Genomic DNA, 15,550 nt, shown 5'->3' with positions numbered 1-15,550 from the left:
CACAAAACAAAGATCACAAACTGAGGAAATGTCTTCAGGGGAGGAGGAGGCTGTACAGAATGTGCCTTCCTCAACAATTAGGAAGTGGTGTAGACTGTGGGAAGACATGCAAACTTTTGTTAAACAACTCACCCAGAGCAAGCTGTAGTAGGCCGTAGCGTTAACTTTTTTAAATGACACTGTGATGCCTCACTACAGACAAGTGTTACAATGTAGGGAAAAACAAGCCTCTATGGATTGATTTTTAGTGAGAAAAACAAGCAGTGAGCCAAAAAGCAGGTTCTAGTGCAGGCGATGAGTCACAATAACGTGGCTGAAGTATGTTGACCAATCCACACACTAGAAAATGAAGGGACGACGACATTTCGGTCTGTCCCTTCATTTTCTAGTGTGTGGATTGGTCAAGAGGTCCTAGTGGTATGCAGCCAAAATGTACCAGAGAGAGTACCAAAATAAAAAATAAAATAAAATAAAATGTTTATTCAGGTAAGGTACATACAGTACATACATACAAGAGATTTTACATAAATTGATCGATTTATAGATAGAGCTAGTATATACAATGCCTAAAGCCACTATTACGCAAAGCGTTTCGGGCAGGAAAAACATTAATGACTAAAACTTAATACTAATTGAGTATAAAGAATAAAATGTGTTGAGAACAAATAAAAATAAAGATAAAAAAGGGGGAAACATGGCTGAAAAAGCAGCACAAATACAATTAGGTAGATAAACAGCATTGTTTAAGAAAATAACCAGAGAGAAGTCATCACTGCCTGATGTTATCATGGATAGGAATTCCCCCTTCCAAACACTAACACCTCTCCTCCTCACCATCTTCCATACACCAACATAAGTCATCAATAAAGGTAAGCAATAACTTGTATATACTTTAGTACTAAAGATTTGGGTGAATTAGGTATAAAATTTACTTTGAAGTTAATATTTTTGGGAGTGTGAAACGAATTAATTCAATTTACATGATTTCTTATGGAAAAATTTGCTTCGGTTTACGAATTTTCGGGTTATGAACAGTCTCTGGGAACGGATTAAATTCGTAAGCTGAGGTACCACTGTATATACTTATACATAACATCTGAATAAAGTGTAATAAAAGCAAAAACAGTATGGTGAGAGGAGGAAAGTTGGAAAGTGAGGGAAAGAAGATGTGTTTGTTGGCTGGTGTGTAGCGGCCACTTTTGTTGTTTTAACTCACAATACCAATGTAGTGGTTCATTATGGTGAGGAAAACATGCAGATACTGTACTTATATATAAACTGTGTATATAGTGTAATAATAGCAAAACTATTTGTTTGTTTTATGAATCACTAAAGTTTTGAATATAGCGATGGTTCACATATTTTATTATATAAATGTATTACACTACAACTATTGAATAATATTACTGCAAAAAACTAAGAAAAAATCAGACATTTAAATAATTAGGTTATACAGTGGAACCTTGACTTATGAATGCCCCTACTTACAAATTTTTTGAGTTACGATCCCAATTTCGTTGGAAAATTTTACTCAACTTACGACTTTGGCCTCGAATTGCGATTTTGTTGATCTTCCTTCTCCTGAAGTTTACCAAGGTCTTCCTGTAGCACTCTACAGTTCTCAGTTCTTATTCTACTTGTATTTTGATGTACAGTATAGCAAAAACTGTTGCACTAGAAAATGGTAGAGGCTCACAAAATTTACATAATATCCTATTTTCTATTCATGGGTCCTCTGGTAAGTTAGGATAAGGCACTTTGGTACGACCATTTCTTGATGGTCATGAGAATGCTCATGAGAATGGGCTGTTGGATAATGCAGTCCACCCACTCTTCGTTTTCTTGCCTTATTTTGGTGATCCTATTATAGCATTCAATTAAGTTTGACATGCATGATTTTCCCTTCTCTTCAATTATGTTGTCTCTCCATGTCACTAGTCAATAATTTAGTTTTTCATAAGTCTCCTTTCTGAACATTGGAACTATCGTTACATTTTAACAGATTTCTAGGAGCTCTCCAGCTTCTTAGTGTTATGTTAAAAACTCTAGGAAATAAAATTTGTGCAGCTTCCTTCAATAACCTCAGACACCAGCTGAGGTGTCTGTGTTTAATTCTACTACATTTGCTACATCTAGTTCCTCCTGGTGTCTTTTTCCTTTTCTTCATTAACTCATACTCTGTATAAAGTAGCTTCTGACCAACAGTTGTCGTTCTCTTCTTGGGTCTTGGATGACCAATCTGATTCCAACTTGTAGACCTTTTAAAACCTGTTACTGAGTTTTTCATACACTGTTTTGTCATTCTTCATGAGTGATCCTTCCTGTCCCCCACGTTACAATCACATGAAAGAACAGAACACTCAGTGTGTACAAAGTATGTGAAGAACTCAATAAGAGGTTCCAGGTCTTCAGATTGAAACCAGATTCATGGGTAGGTGATGAGGCTATGGTAGGTGTATGGTTGATGTGGTGGCTGTTGGTGGGGTGGGTATATGGTTAAAAGTGATGTGGGTGGATCAGTGGTGTTTAAGGGTGTGGGTTGAGGGGAGAAAAAGTGAGAGGGCAGTGAGAATAGGGGGAATAAGCAGATAGGGCCATTGCATTGGTTAGGTGGGGTGGTAATAGTAACAGGGAATGTGAGTGTTGTTAGGGTAGTTGGAGGAGTGAAAGTGTGGAGTGCTGGTAGTAGTGGGAATGTTCATGAGCAGGTAGTCATAAGAATAAAGAATGTGAAAGAGAAAAATAAACATGACAGAACTATAAGGTATCCCTATTGAGGATATCTAATCCTGGTTATGTGAACAGTATCCCAGGATACAAATGGCACAGCATAGTGAAACTAAAGGTATATATATATATATATATATATATATAAAACTAGTGAATTTAAAGTGTTAAAGAACACTTTATGATAAATATTCACAACCAGATCCTGGTCAGTTTGGTTACAGGGCTGCAGGAGGCAGAGTGGATGTGTTCATTAAAGGAGTATGATAAACATAGCCACTAGCTGACCCCTAGTCAGTTATTTTCAAGGCTGACAGGAGGCATAGTAGTATTGATCAAAGGTTTGCTGATTTCACCACGAATGAAGTTAATGTGGCAGTTATTGCCAGACAGGTTAAAATTGGAAGCAAATTAAACTAGACAGGAGGAAATTATTAGAGAAGTAAAAAAAGGAAAAACCAATGTTTGAGGAGTGATTGGTTTGAGGAGTGAAAGGGGGGCAGCAGTTAACTTTTAAGGGAGTTTTAGGTGTCCAAGCAAACAATGCTATGGCAGGTATGAAGGGCCACCCTAAACACATGCAGCTTGTAGACCATATCAGACCAAGTCTATATAATAAGTGAGGCTTGCAAACAGACGCTTGTGAGCAAATACTCAACGTTAGGAATGATACACAAGCAAATGGCCCACACAGGACTAAGTCCAATGGATGGCCATCACTTATCTTCAAAAAGAAGTACGACTCGTTACAACAGGAATCTTGGGAAAACTAGCCAAAGCCAGTGTCAACAATAGGACTGAGCAGTTGCCAGACTTGAAAGAGATCACCACCTGTTGGTAGCTCTGTGCACTAAGGGGTGTTTCATACCCAGTTTCAAATGAACCATTTTGCTTTGAGTGAATATTTTGTGGTATCTGTTGAGTTTTGGTGCTTTGTTTTCATGAACATTGCAGTTGTCTGTACTGTCTCGCCTAATTTCTGGCTGTGTTCCTAGTAAGGATGATCATAACAATCACCTGCTCTCTGTGCCTTTTCAAGGGGGTCCAACCAGGTTTTGGTGCTGGTCCACAGTAGGCCAACAGGATGCCTAAGACTGATATGACTTAGTAATAGAAATGTATCTCAGTGATATAGCTTCAGGGAGCCATCAGGGCTTATCCAGAAAGGGGCATTTCATTACATTCAATGCTACTTTTTAAGTAACGATCTAATGTGGCAATTAGCAAATATCACAAGCCAATTAAATAAGCAAAGAGGGGCGAATACCATTCACAACCAATTTAATATATACAATCTCGATTGCATTTAAATAAATTGTAATTCATTCGAATTGCACTAAACATAAACAAAAACCTGTTCCACTGTACAGTACCTCTGTATTACTTGTAAATTGTTGTCTTGCTAGTGTCATTATTTTTATAAGAATAAAATCTGTATTGTAGTTAATCTGAATAATGATTCTTACAAATTTAACAAACTCATTCATAAAAAAGTGAAGAATTATTAAGTAACACAGCGACAAAATAATCACATGTATTTCTCTTTTGGCCCAATGTATCATGCACAAACACATCATGTGTTTAAAAAGTGAACATCATGTCCCCCTCATGAATTACTTAAAAATTATAAGTTTGCTAATAGAGATGATAGAAATATATGAAAAAATACTTTATTTCCTTCTTGTTTTCTTAGCAATGGTCAGTTGTGCTTTTTTGGTATTATATTATTTCACAACGAAATGATCTGTGTTGTGTAACAGCTGGTAAAGCTTGAAATCAAGAATATTACAGTATTTCATAACTGAATTAACTTACCATGACAACAGTGGCATTAAGTACAGTTCCTTATTTTTCCCAGCTATAACTAATCTACCACAAATCAACATCTGGTGGAGACTTACCATAATTATTTCACCCTGAAAATGGCTTTTAGCAGTCAAGAACTGATGGTGATACCCTACCATAATTATAATTTCTTGTAGAAAGCTATAATTTAATTTTAATTTAATTTAATTAATGATTGCTGTGGCCCCCCTCCCCCCAATGATGGCCAACAATATCCTTGTATCTATAACCTTTTAGAGTTATCCTTTCACAAACCCACTGGAATGCATCTATCATTGTGACATGCATCTTATGAATGCCTACAATGGACTAGTTCTTTTGTAAGTACTGTAATTTACAATGATCACAGTTTTGCATAAGAAAAAAAATGCAGAGCAGAGACCTCAATTTATTAAAAAAAAACTTCATTATGGCAGCTTCAGGAATAATAGTGAATGGATACACAGTGAGCCTACTGTAAATAGTGTCAGCCAGCAATGTGCTGGCAAGACAGAACAACACAACACCAACTAACAAGTAAGCAAGGGTGTCTTTGTTAATAAAAAATTTAATTAGTTTGTTTACACATCACATTAATAAGGGATTCTATTCATCTAAGCTGGCTGGGAGTATGTTAGGTCCTGCTCTGCAATCGTTTCCTTTACCATTTATTTACAATCTGCTCTGTGCCTTAGAGCTAAATTATGCATCTTCATGGCAGTCTAACATGATTATAGCAAGATCCCTTCATTGGCAGCCTACAATAATGGTGACCTTCTAGAGTGACTTACCATGACTGTGATTGCTTGCTTCTGTTTCATTTATGGGGTGTTCAGCTGCAAATAGGCACTCCAAATATTTAACATGTATGTGACTGGATGGTGAGTTATTATAATAGTCTCATGCTGGTTGCTTTACCATGACTGTGGGCATTGATGGGAACTATAATGAAAATCACAAAAGTAAATATACAGTACTGTATAATGTAAAGGCATACAGTATACCATACAGTATACTATTAGATACCTTCAAGTGTTGTTTTGCTTGCTGGAGACCCACTATTATTATATACTCTTGCTGGTAATTTGCTACGACTGACACTCCATAGTAAGCAACTTAGTACAATGACCCACCAGCGATAACTTACCAAGACTACTGCTCTGTGGTGGTGCAAAGCATAAGTGTGGCTGGTGGAAATTGTTCATACAGTAATTGAATCTTCTTAGTGGTAACCTTCCAAAGTGCCCTCATGCTGTTATGTCATTGTTCTTGCACTTCGATGGTAACCTACCATAGTTGTGAGACCTGAAGATGATGTTTTTGTAGTTGTATCTCTTTGTTGGTGGCCTACCAAAAGTGACCTACCATTCACAGCCTTTGGTAAAGGTCTGTTTCAATTGTGGTTCTTGTTGGAGACCTACCATGATTTTGGCCTTCTGGTGGTGACCTACCGTGGATTAGGCCCCTAGGTGGTACCTACCGTGGCGGTGGTCCCCCCGGTGGCAGGGGTCCCAGGAGAGAACAACGGTGATCTTGCCGTACTGGTCCATGATCTTCCACACCGGCGCTTCATCGTGTAGGCCCAGGGAGTAGATGGTCTCACATACGATCTTGGGAATGGCAGTGATGGCTGCGAGTGGGAGAGCTCAGCGTTACCGAATTCAAGGAGCAAAGCGCATTGCAAACGGGGCCAAATTGTTCACCAAATATAATAAATCTCAACGGCGCTATCTGTAGAGGAACTGCTGGCAGTCATCACTATGCCTACGACAGAATATACAGTCTTTCTGATCTTGGCCTTTTACTGAACCAAGTGAATGGTGTTGAAAAAGGGAAGAAAAGGCTCATATCGTTCTTCTATTTCTATCAAATGAGGAAAGATTAGGTGGCGTCTGTCTAATAAGGGATAGGCATTCAACTCATATCAAATGATATCACAAATGTGGTCTTCTGTCATGTTAATGTGAAAGGCTATGTACGATGATATTCTGTCTGTCAAAGAGTCGCAGATCGAGTCTCTTAGATAGAACTAGTAAGGCAATATTTGTTGCAGTTGTGCACGCCAGCACGCACAGGCAATTAGGCCTGCTTGTCACCGTCGCAGAGAGAATATTTACACATTTGAAAATTCGGTAAGACTTTGTATCAGTCAAAACTAAACTGCAGCACTGCCAAGAAAGAAACTTCATAGTAGAACTCAAGCTATAAAGAAACGAAAACTAATGGTAGGATTACTGATAAAATAGAACACCAGGACATTGAACTTCTGATCTGAGAACAAAATAAACTAGTAATGCAATGACAAGAGAGTTCGATCCAGGCGATCATGCAAAAACTGCTGTTGTGTAGCGAGTCTATCTTCAATCTTGCGTCACCTTTCATTAGTAGCTGTTTTTATGGTTCAAAACTTTTGAGCAAGTTACTGTAAAAAATATCTTTAAATTTTTGTGCAGCTCTCCCCTTCGCAAAAACTCACTTCATCCCGAGATTGTACTCATCTTAGGACTATCTTAATTGGTATCTCGTCAATTTATTGTCAACGGCTTAAAAGTGTCGCAGTGCTATATGATGAATAACCAAAAAGTTAAATCAAACTATTACTGTCAGCCCTTATCAAGAGCATGAGAAACAAATGAATGGATTAAATCAATAGCACACAAAAAAAATGCCTAAGGCAATAACCAAATAAAAAGAGGCTTTTAAAAATCAAAAGGTTTTTTACTATTTATCAGATGCGTCCTATTATCCAACTAGCACTGTATGACCTCATTGTCTGAAGAACCAAACTGGCCAAAGTCTGATGTTAAATGCATCCTCAACAATCATTTAAACATGCACCAAAGATATTTATATTTTCTTTATTTGCCAAATGTTTTCAACATTAATATTAATGCATGTCATTGTATTCTTTGTGTAAATAACTGTGATGTGATGAACAGCTTTTATATAATAAGTATAGACATATTTAAGCAATCATGATTTATGTCCCTTATATTTGCACACTTACTACTGATTACATGAACATCTTACTACAGTATACAAATATTAAATAATATTAAAGACAATAATTTATTTATCTGTGTAATAAGCAATTAATTAGTTCAGAATTTGGCCAGTGGTCTTGAAGAAAAGCCTTTGTCATACATCCAACTTTAAAGTTTTTATCAAACATTTTCCTCATGTTGCAGATAAGACCAGAATTGGGGTGGGATGGAGGAGGAAACAATATGCAACACTGTCTTTAGGATTACATTAAATAACAGCAATACTAATTTATATTTAAGCAATAACCGATGCACAATTTTTACATATAAAACAACAGATGGCAAAGTTTTTACCGTATATACATAAAACACAATATCTATTGGAATTTAATAAACTGGGATATAAAATAGGCATTGGGCCACTGGTTTGATGCAGTAGGTTATTTCACACATCAGGAAGAATCAGTCTTGTTGAATCTTCTGACTGGTGATGAGTGTTACTTTAGGAACTTTAAATACTGTAAGTTTAATGTGTAGGTCTCACAACATGGGACAGATTGACAAAAACAATAAAAGCTAGACAATATAACCCTACTGTGGAGTCGGTCACGTCGAGTGAGGCGGTGAGAGAGAAGTTTGTCCTGACCAGGGGAGGTTGGTGGGCACTAGTCAGCATGCACAACCCACAGGTACCAGCTGTACGCCTGCGCACACTACCTCAGGTGCTCCTATTAGTGCGGCACACAAGGAAGACAACAGCTCATACCTGTACAGTTTTTAAGTCTGGAGAACTTAAGTAAGCAAGTCAATAAATCACACAATGAATTCTATTTCATTCAGAATAATGCCGTGCAAAGCAAGCATGCTCTCAAAGGTTTACAGATCTCTATATGTATTTGAAATAATGTGCACGTTTGTAGGAGTGTTAAGGTATCTGATCGTACCTGTATTTGTTTGCATATTGTACAAGTTTATATGTGTATACATGCAAGTAAGAGTATACATGTGAGTGAACAGCTCTCAACTAATTTTATTTGCAGGAAGAGGCTCCAGCTCCTAGGCGATGTGCGCACGAATATGTGTGTTTACTCACCTATTTGTTTTTGCAGGGAATGAGTTCCAACTCCTAGGCCCCACCTCTGACCCACTAATTAACTTGTGTTATGCCTCCCTAATCTATTGTGCATTTTTGTGCAATAAATTTAGCATATATATGTGTGAAACATGTGGCAATGAATTTAACATGGTGCCTAAGAACATATTTAAGCTTTTTGGGTATTTCTGGAGGAGCCCCCATGTCTCCCTGAAGCTCTCGCTGAAATTGCTTTATTAAATGGATCATATCAGACATGGGCATTGTCTGGCCTACTGGGAACCAGAGCCCACCCCCTCACAGTGGCACAGAGCGCAAGTGACAATTTGCCACAATACCAGGAAAGCATCCAGTCACTGAAATTTTACAGATATATGGAAGGTTAACATAAGAGTAAATCCTTTAAAATGCCAAAACACTCCACAAATGATTCGCACAGAAGAAAAACATTTAAAATTAATGCATAACTCATAGTACCGAATGCAACCACCAGGAAGCCTGGCTTCTGCATACAGCTATCTACCGTGCCAGTTCTTTTGCTAATGTCCTGTTGGACACTACTCTTCTGGGTCTTTCAGATGTATTAAGCCCTATGGCTTCAAGAGAAGTGCCAGCATCCTTGGAGTTGATCTTGTGGAGCCATTTGCTTTGTACTTAGTTTTATATTTAAGTTTTTAATTCATGTGCATGTTTCTATCCAGGTTATTGTGTTGGCTTATTGTCAGCTTATTGTGGAGTCAGAGAGCCACCAGGGTGGCTCCCTGACTCTGTCCCTCCCTACCAGATTAGTCAGTTCATCAATATCCTGTTTGTCAGCTCCAGAACTGGCTGCGTGCATAACCCAGGCCATTTGGTGGTGGTATTCGGTACTATGAGTTTCATGCTAATTTTTAATGTTTTTTCTTTTTTGTGTGTGCATCATTTGCAGAGTTTTTAGGTATTTTTAAGGATTTGGTCTTTGTTAACGATTAAGATGTATGTAAAGCTTCAATGATTTTCTGGATGCTTTCCCAGTGTGTGGTGAAATGTCACTACTCTTCCCACTTTATGAGGGAGCCCGAGTTTTGGCTCTGGTCCCCGGAAACCAAACAGAACTCCTGCATCTGATGTGGTCCATTTGGCTGAAGCAATCTCTGCGATATAGCTTCTGGGAGGCCACAGGAGCTCATCCAGAAAGAGGCATTTCATTACATTCAACACTGGGTTTCTGTATGGGATAAATGCATCAATTTGGTTAGACACCAATATTGTCTAGTACCATAAGAATAATCCAGCCATCAATATCCATAATACTAATATAGATCATATTTAACACTGTATTTGTGTGCAATTGTTGGTTACACATATAAGAGCTAAGCTTGTAGTGTCCCCCCCCCCATTTTCCCAATATTCATTTGCCATATAAAATCCTGAAGCTTCTAACAGTTTCAGCATACACGTCTTTCTGAGTTAAGATTACAGTGGCGCCTCGATTAACGAGTTTAATCCGTTCCAGCACCGAGCTCGTCATGTGGAAAACTCGTCTTGTGAAACAACAACAAAACTCTCGTTAGAGGTGCCCAAGAACCAGTGGGAACGCTCGTTAATCCAAGCAAAAGCTCGTCAGTCGAGATATATTTTCTGCCAGTGGCTTGCTCGTTACTCGAAATGCTCGTAACTGGAGCCGCTCGTCACTCGAGGTTACACTGTATTTGATTTAAATTATTTATGCAAATTGTTTTGGCACTCTTACTTACTCAGCTTTAATCTTTGGCCTCTTGTTCTCAATCATTTGGATTATAAAAAAATTATTTTTTTTGACAATTTGTTACAATTGTGTATGTGATCATATCACCTCTTACTCTCTTGTCCACTAGCTTTGACATGACTAATACCTCCAGTCTGTATTCTTATATGTCTTCTGCTTTAGGTTTAGGAGCCAGGAGCCATTTGGAAACATGTCTTTGTACCTTTTCCAAGATATGAGTAGCATACAACTTGGCATTTGTTATTGTTTTGCAGGGAAAAAGTGATAATGCATCATTGCAGTTCATTACCTCCAACCACTGTTCTCATCTTTCTTTCCATTAGGATTTTTTTCAGTCATGTAAGTACAGTAATAATCTGCATTAAAAAAAATATTTGTGTGTGAGAGACTATACAGTAGAATGCATTTTCTGTGCTGGAACCCTGAGTAGCTTCTTTTAGCTAAAGACCGATATACTAGAGCCATTAGCAACAATAAGTCCTCTGATGACTTCTGAAGTCCTATCAAACACACAGGACCAGAATCTGGTGTTCTCACAGGGGTGAGGAACATTAATGTCTCTTAAACAATCCAATGAATGTAGAGTCAATGAACAAACCAGTTTTAAAACATATCAATTGATAAGAAGGCCACAGTTTACAACTTTTAAACAAACCTCCCTTGATCACCTCAAAGTGGCGACTCAGGTTACGGAGTGTCACCAGCCAGTGATACCTTCACTTACAAGCCAGATTCATTTTAATAAACTGTGTGTCTGCTTGGGCCTATGTTCCATTTTTTTACTAAAGCTAAATAGTTTATGGATTTCCTGCAATGATTTATCCTACACAGGTTATTATTATTGATACTGTTATTATTTATGCTTTATCAAGTGAGATTATGTCACCCAACTTGTGTGACTCCAGTAATGTTTCTCTTTTAACTGTCCTAATACTGTATATCTAAAGTGCTCTTCCCTATCTAGCCTGTTCATGATTTCCTTGTCCACCCAGAGCTATCTTCTCTAAGGGTGTGGATTCTCTGGTGTAACTTTTGAGTTACCCTTATTCCAGGTAGTGCTAAGGACTTTGACACCATGCAAGACCTGTTGATAACAATACAGTCTAATTTATTTATTTATGCACACTAGGTGCTAACCCTACCGGTGTAAGTGCTTCACATTTTTCTCAGGTGTGGCTCTGATTACTATTCATGTACCTTAGTTACCTGTTGATCTGTCTTGGGTACTTTTTTTACAGATCTGAGGGATCTTATAATGAGAGATTTCTTATTCTTATTCTCCTTCTCAGTTGGAGACCAGTACTTCTTCAACTCTTCCTCAAGATTGTTTCCAAGTTCCAAGTAGGGATATGGATTTGCTTCCACCTCACAGGTTTTCTCATTCTCGCCTTACATCATGTAGGTAAAGCGGGACTTTTTGTTCATTTTTTTTGTTGTGTGATAATGATCATTCTTCTGAGATGAACCTCAATTCATTTGAGAATGGTTTTGTTGACACATTTGCCTTCTTGATTCACTGATGATCTATTGTTATGTTTGGAAAATTAGCAACTGTATTGTCATACTCAGACTTTGGAGTAGAACAAGGTCACCCCAGTATTAATGTTTTTCTCAAGGGTGCTGCATTTGAATCTATTAACCCACACCTTGTTTAAACCTGAATTTTCTTGTGGTGTTAGTTGTATGATGGCTTCGGATCTCGTTCAAATCTTGCTTACAAATTTGGTTTTCCAAGGACAACAAGACTCAAGTATGCTTAGCAAGTTCTCCACATGTATTTGGACCTGAACATTTTTGGCAGACAACTGCATTCTAAATGGGTTTCTCCTCACACTAGTTTCCATATATCCTTGTTAGCTGTGATAAACACATCAGATTCTTTACCAAAATTATTTGCTCTGGTTCTCCGAGATGCTAATCTATGTAATTACCTAAGTAATTACTTAAATTATCTGCTCTGGTTCTCCGAGATGCTAATCTATGTAATTACCCAAGTAATTACTTAAGTGTAGTTACAGGATGAGAGCTACACTTGTGGTGTCTTGTCTTCCTAGCCCTCTTTGTCATATAACACTTTGAAACTACTGACGGTTTTGGCCTCCACCATCTTCTCACCTAACTTAAGTGAAAAGGTCAGCCTATGTAATGGATTTGGTCTCATTCCTTTCAGGCTCCTATACACAACAGGGGTTCTAGTGTATAGAGCACTTCTGTGATTGAGTTTGTCTTGCCTAGTCATCCATCCTCTTTCTCAAATCAGAGAGCCAACATTCTTCTAGGAGCAGAAGATAAAGTGGTTCGTCACTGCCAGCCCTTTCATGACAGATCTTAGTGATGGTATGGTGGAGGGCAATCTGGGTTCATTCAATCTGATCTTGGAACCAAGATGACCGAGTGCTACTCCATGTCTCTCGAGATCTTCGAGTTAATTTGGTCCTCTCTTTTTACCCGAAATACATTGGGCTTCCATGCAGCTGACCACCCCCTATGTTCAGCAAAATCATTCACAACTTGTTGGGCAAGGGAAAATTTTGGAGATTTGGTCTCTTTGGGTGACATACCATTATTTTCCTGTACCCAAGAAGTACTTTTTGGTGCTTTGGTTTAAACTATGTACCTAAACTGGCACATTTCTTGTACTACTTTTGAATGTCCACTGCATCCCAGGTTTGCCAGGTCTTATCGGTCCACTCTTGACTCGTTTTCTTAGAGCTGCAAGATGCTCTTTGACACATTCCTATTCACCAAGGGTTCAATAACTGGCTGAGGTTTGAAGTGGGTCACCTTTTACTCTTTACTGGCTTTTCCCTTTCGTCTTAGTGTAGTGCCCATGGTATTTACCAGTATGACCCCAGTTGCTCTCAGGAAGTTTTATCTTTAAAAGATAAAACTTTGATGAGAGTCCAAATGAACCAGTTGTGGATAGGCGCTAGCCTATCCACAACTGATTCATTTGGGCTTCAAGATGCCTGGCCCATGTACTGACCAGGGATCTTGAACTCGTATAATTGGCTCACTTTGAGTTTGTTAATTTGCAGAAATCACATTTGTCACTGACACTGTCATTAATGTGGCTGGGTTCGATTTGGGACATCAAGATAATCTCTCTCTTTCTTCTGTTGTAAGTATTTTCATTTCTTCACAACAATTTGCATCTGGTTCTGAGTATGAATTATGCCACTTGTCAGGATCTAGAGAAGCTTCTTGGCTGCTTGACCTTTGCCTGCATTGTTTACGCACTGGGACGGGATGTTGGTGCAATGAATTGTTACCTGTGGCCAACTATCAGCAGACATGTTTTCAAATGGTTTTGTTTATTTTCTCCTCAACCATTGGATTGCTTAGGTGACATTTTATTTTTGTAAACAGTTTGCTTTGGTGTATGTACATCTTCAATACCTATGCATTCCTCATCTCTGTGAGAACACCATATTCTGGTCTAGTGTTTCAAAAGTTGTCAGAGGCCGAATTGTTACTCATGAATCAATGACTCACACTATTATATATACTTACAGGTTTTCTGGGTTCCCCGGAAAGTGGCAGACCCACCACCTTCAGATACAATATACAATAAATAGATATCAGCCAATGTAGATATACATGTGTAGTCCGAGATAACCAGTTTACCATCCCAACCCAGTTGCAGGTTGACCCTATCTGAATGCATGTCAGGTCTGTACAATTGGGGTTGCAATTGTACTGGACACTTCGGCATAGCCAAACATCTCAAAGTCACTGCCTGTTTCATGCCTTGCAATCTTTCCTTCTGACTTACAAAAGATGAGACCATGATGATCATATTGGTCTACTGATGCATTATAGCAGATACATCTGTGCTCATCAGTAGCCTAAATGAATTTCTAGATGGGAAGATGTGACAAATAAGGATCATCAAAATGTACAATGGAGAATGATAATATTAATAACCAGCATCATAAATCTTCCTTACAAACACAAATTAAAAACACTACTAAAGTTACATTTTTGTGAAAAAGAGTAGAATGAGGATGACATAACTTAGGTATATATATGGATGAAAGGCATAAACAAGGTGTTGAAACTAGCACTTCAAGATAGAAATTGCAATGACAGATTTAAACTGGCAAAATATAATTTAAAAAATGTACTGTAACTATACATGAAATCGGCAATGGAATCATAGACATGTACTGTATAACAAACTGTCATGGAACTTCATTTAAGGAAATATCTTAAAAATGTTTAAAAATGTTTTAAAAATATAATATACAAAACATGATTGAAAATAACTGAGTAAATATGATTTGCCTCACATAGGCCAGAATGCATTGTGCAGTATTCCATTCTTATAAATAAATAAATAAATAAATAAATTTTTATTCAGGAAAAGTACATACATAGTTGATTTACAAACATAATGTTGGATTTATATATGGAGCTAGTACATACAATACCTAAAGCCACTAATACGCACAGCGTTTCAGGCAAGGTGTGAGGGGGGGGGGGAACACTTAGACTAAAACTTAATAGTAATTGGGATTAGGTATAAACAGATTAGATTAGGTGTTGTAGGCATGTACAACACTCCCCTACTGGGGAGTGTTGTACATGCTGCTATTGCCGTGTGTCTGTTCCGAACAATAATGGAACCTGACTCAAGTATCAATCTGGTCAACCCATGTGTTGCGTTTCAACCCATGTCTATGGTGAAGTGTTTAAAATGAAGTTTATATGTCTCTCTCTTTTGAGACATATAAAACATTTATGTTTATTAACAAATTTATTGTACAAATTCAAGTATGTCCATGGTAATGTATTTAAAATGAAGCTTTTGATTCTAACTTTCTAGTGACATGTAAAACTTTTACGTTTCTTAACGAATATGCGTGAAATAAACATTGTTCTGAGATGAATATTGCGGGTTTCGAGCTCGACAAGCAATAAAAAATGCAACTTTTATACAAATACATATATTCTTAAAATATTTTTCTGGTAAAGGTTTTATATATAGATCCCGTTTCTGTCTTTCTTCTGACATAAATAATTTTGGTTTAATAAGTTATCAAGATGTTTTCAACAATATTCTTTGGGCATTTAATATTCCAACATGGGTGACCCTTATGGAAACGCAACACATGGGTTGACCCAATTGACAGTGTGGTCATTTTCTTATAGGGGTTGAGACATGACCATTCA

The 15,550-nt window shown here is 37.7% G+C and overlaps 1 protein-coding gene across 1 annotated transcript in view; it reads right to left on the bottom strand.

Annotated features, from left to right (window-relative positions):
- LOC123760642 (DNA fragmentation factor-related protein 2) overlaps positions 1-14,174 on the bottom strand; it is a 76,954-nt gene extending 62,780 nt beyond the window's left edge. The window contains exons 1-2 of the mRNA XM_069328650.1: positions 13,889-14,174; positions 6,032-6,196 (exon numbers count right to left, since the gene is read on the bottom strand). Of these exons, the coding sequence (XP_069184751.1) occupies positions 6,032-6,196; positions 13,889-14,174 (451 nt within the window). The remainder of the gene's footprint in view (positions 1-6,031; positions 6,197-13,888) is intronic.
- Positions 14,175-15,550: the final 1,376 nt, after the last annotated feature.

The sequence above is a fragment of the Procambarus clarkii genome, chromosome 21 (genome assembly GCF_040958095.1).
Source record: "Procambarus clarkii isolate CNS0578487 chromosome 21, FALCON_Pclarkii_2.0, whole genome shotgun sequence".
In the NCBI taxonomy this organism is placed as follows: Eukaryota; Metazoa; Arthropoda; class Malacostraca; order Decapoda; family Cambaridae; genus Procambarus; species Procambarus clarkii.
The sequence above is the reverse complement of the archived record's forward strand: the minus strand, read 5'-3'. Positions and strand labels throughout refer to the sequence as shown.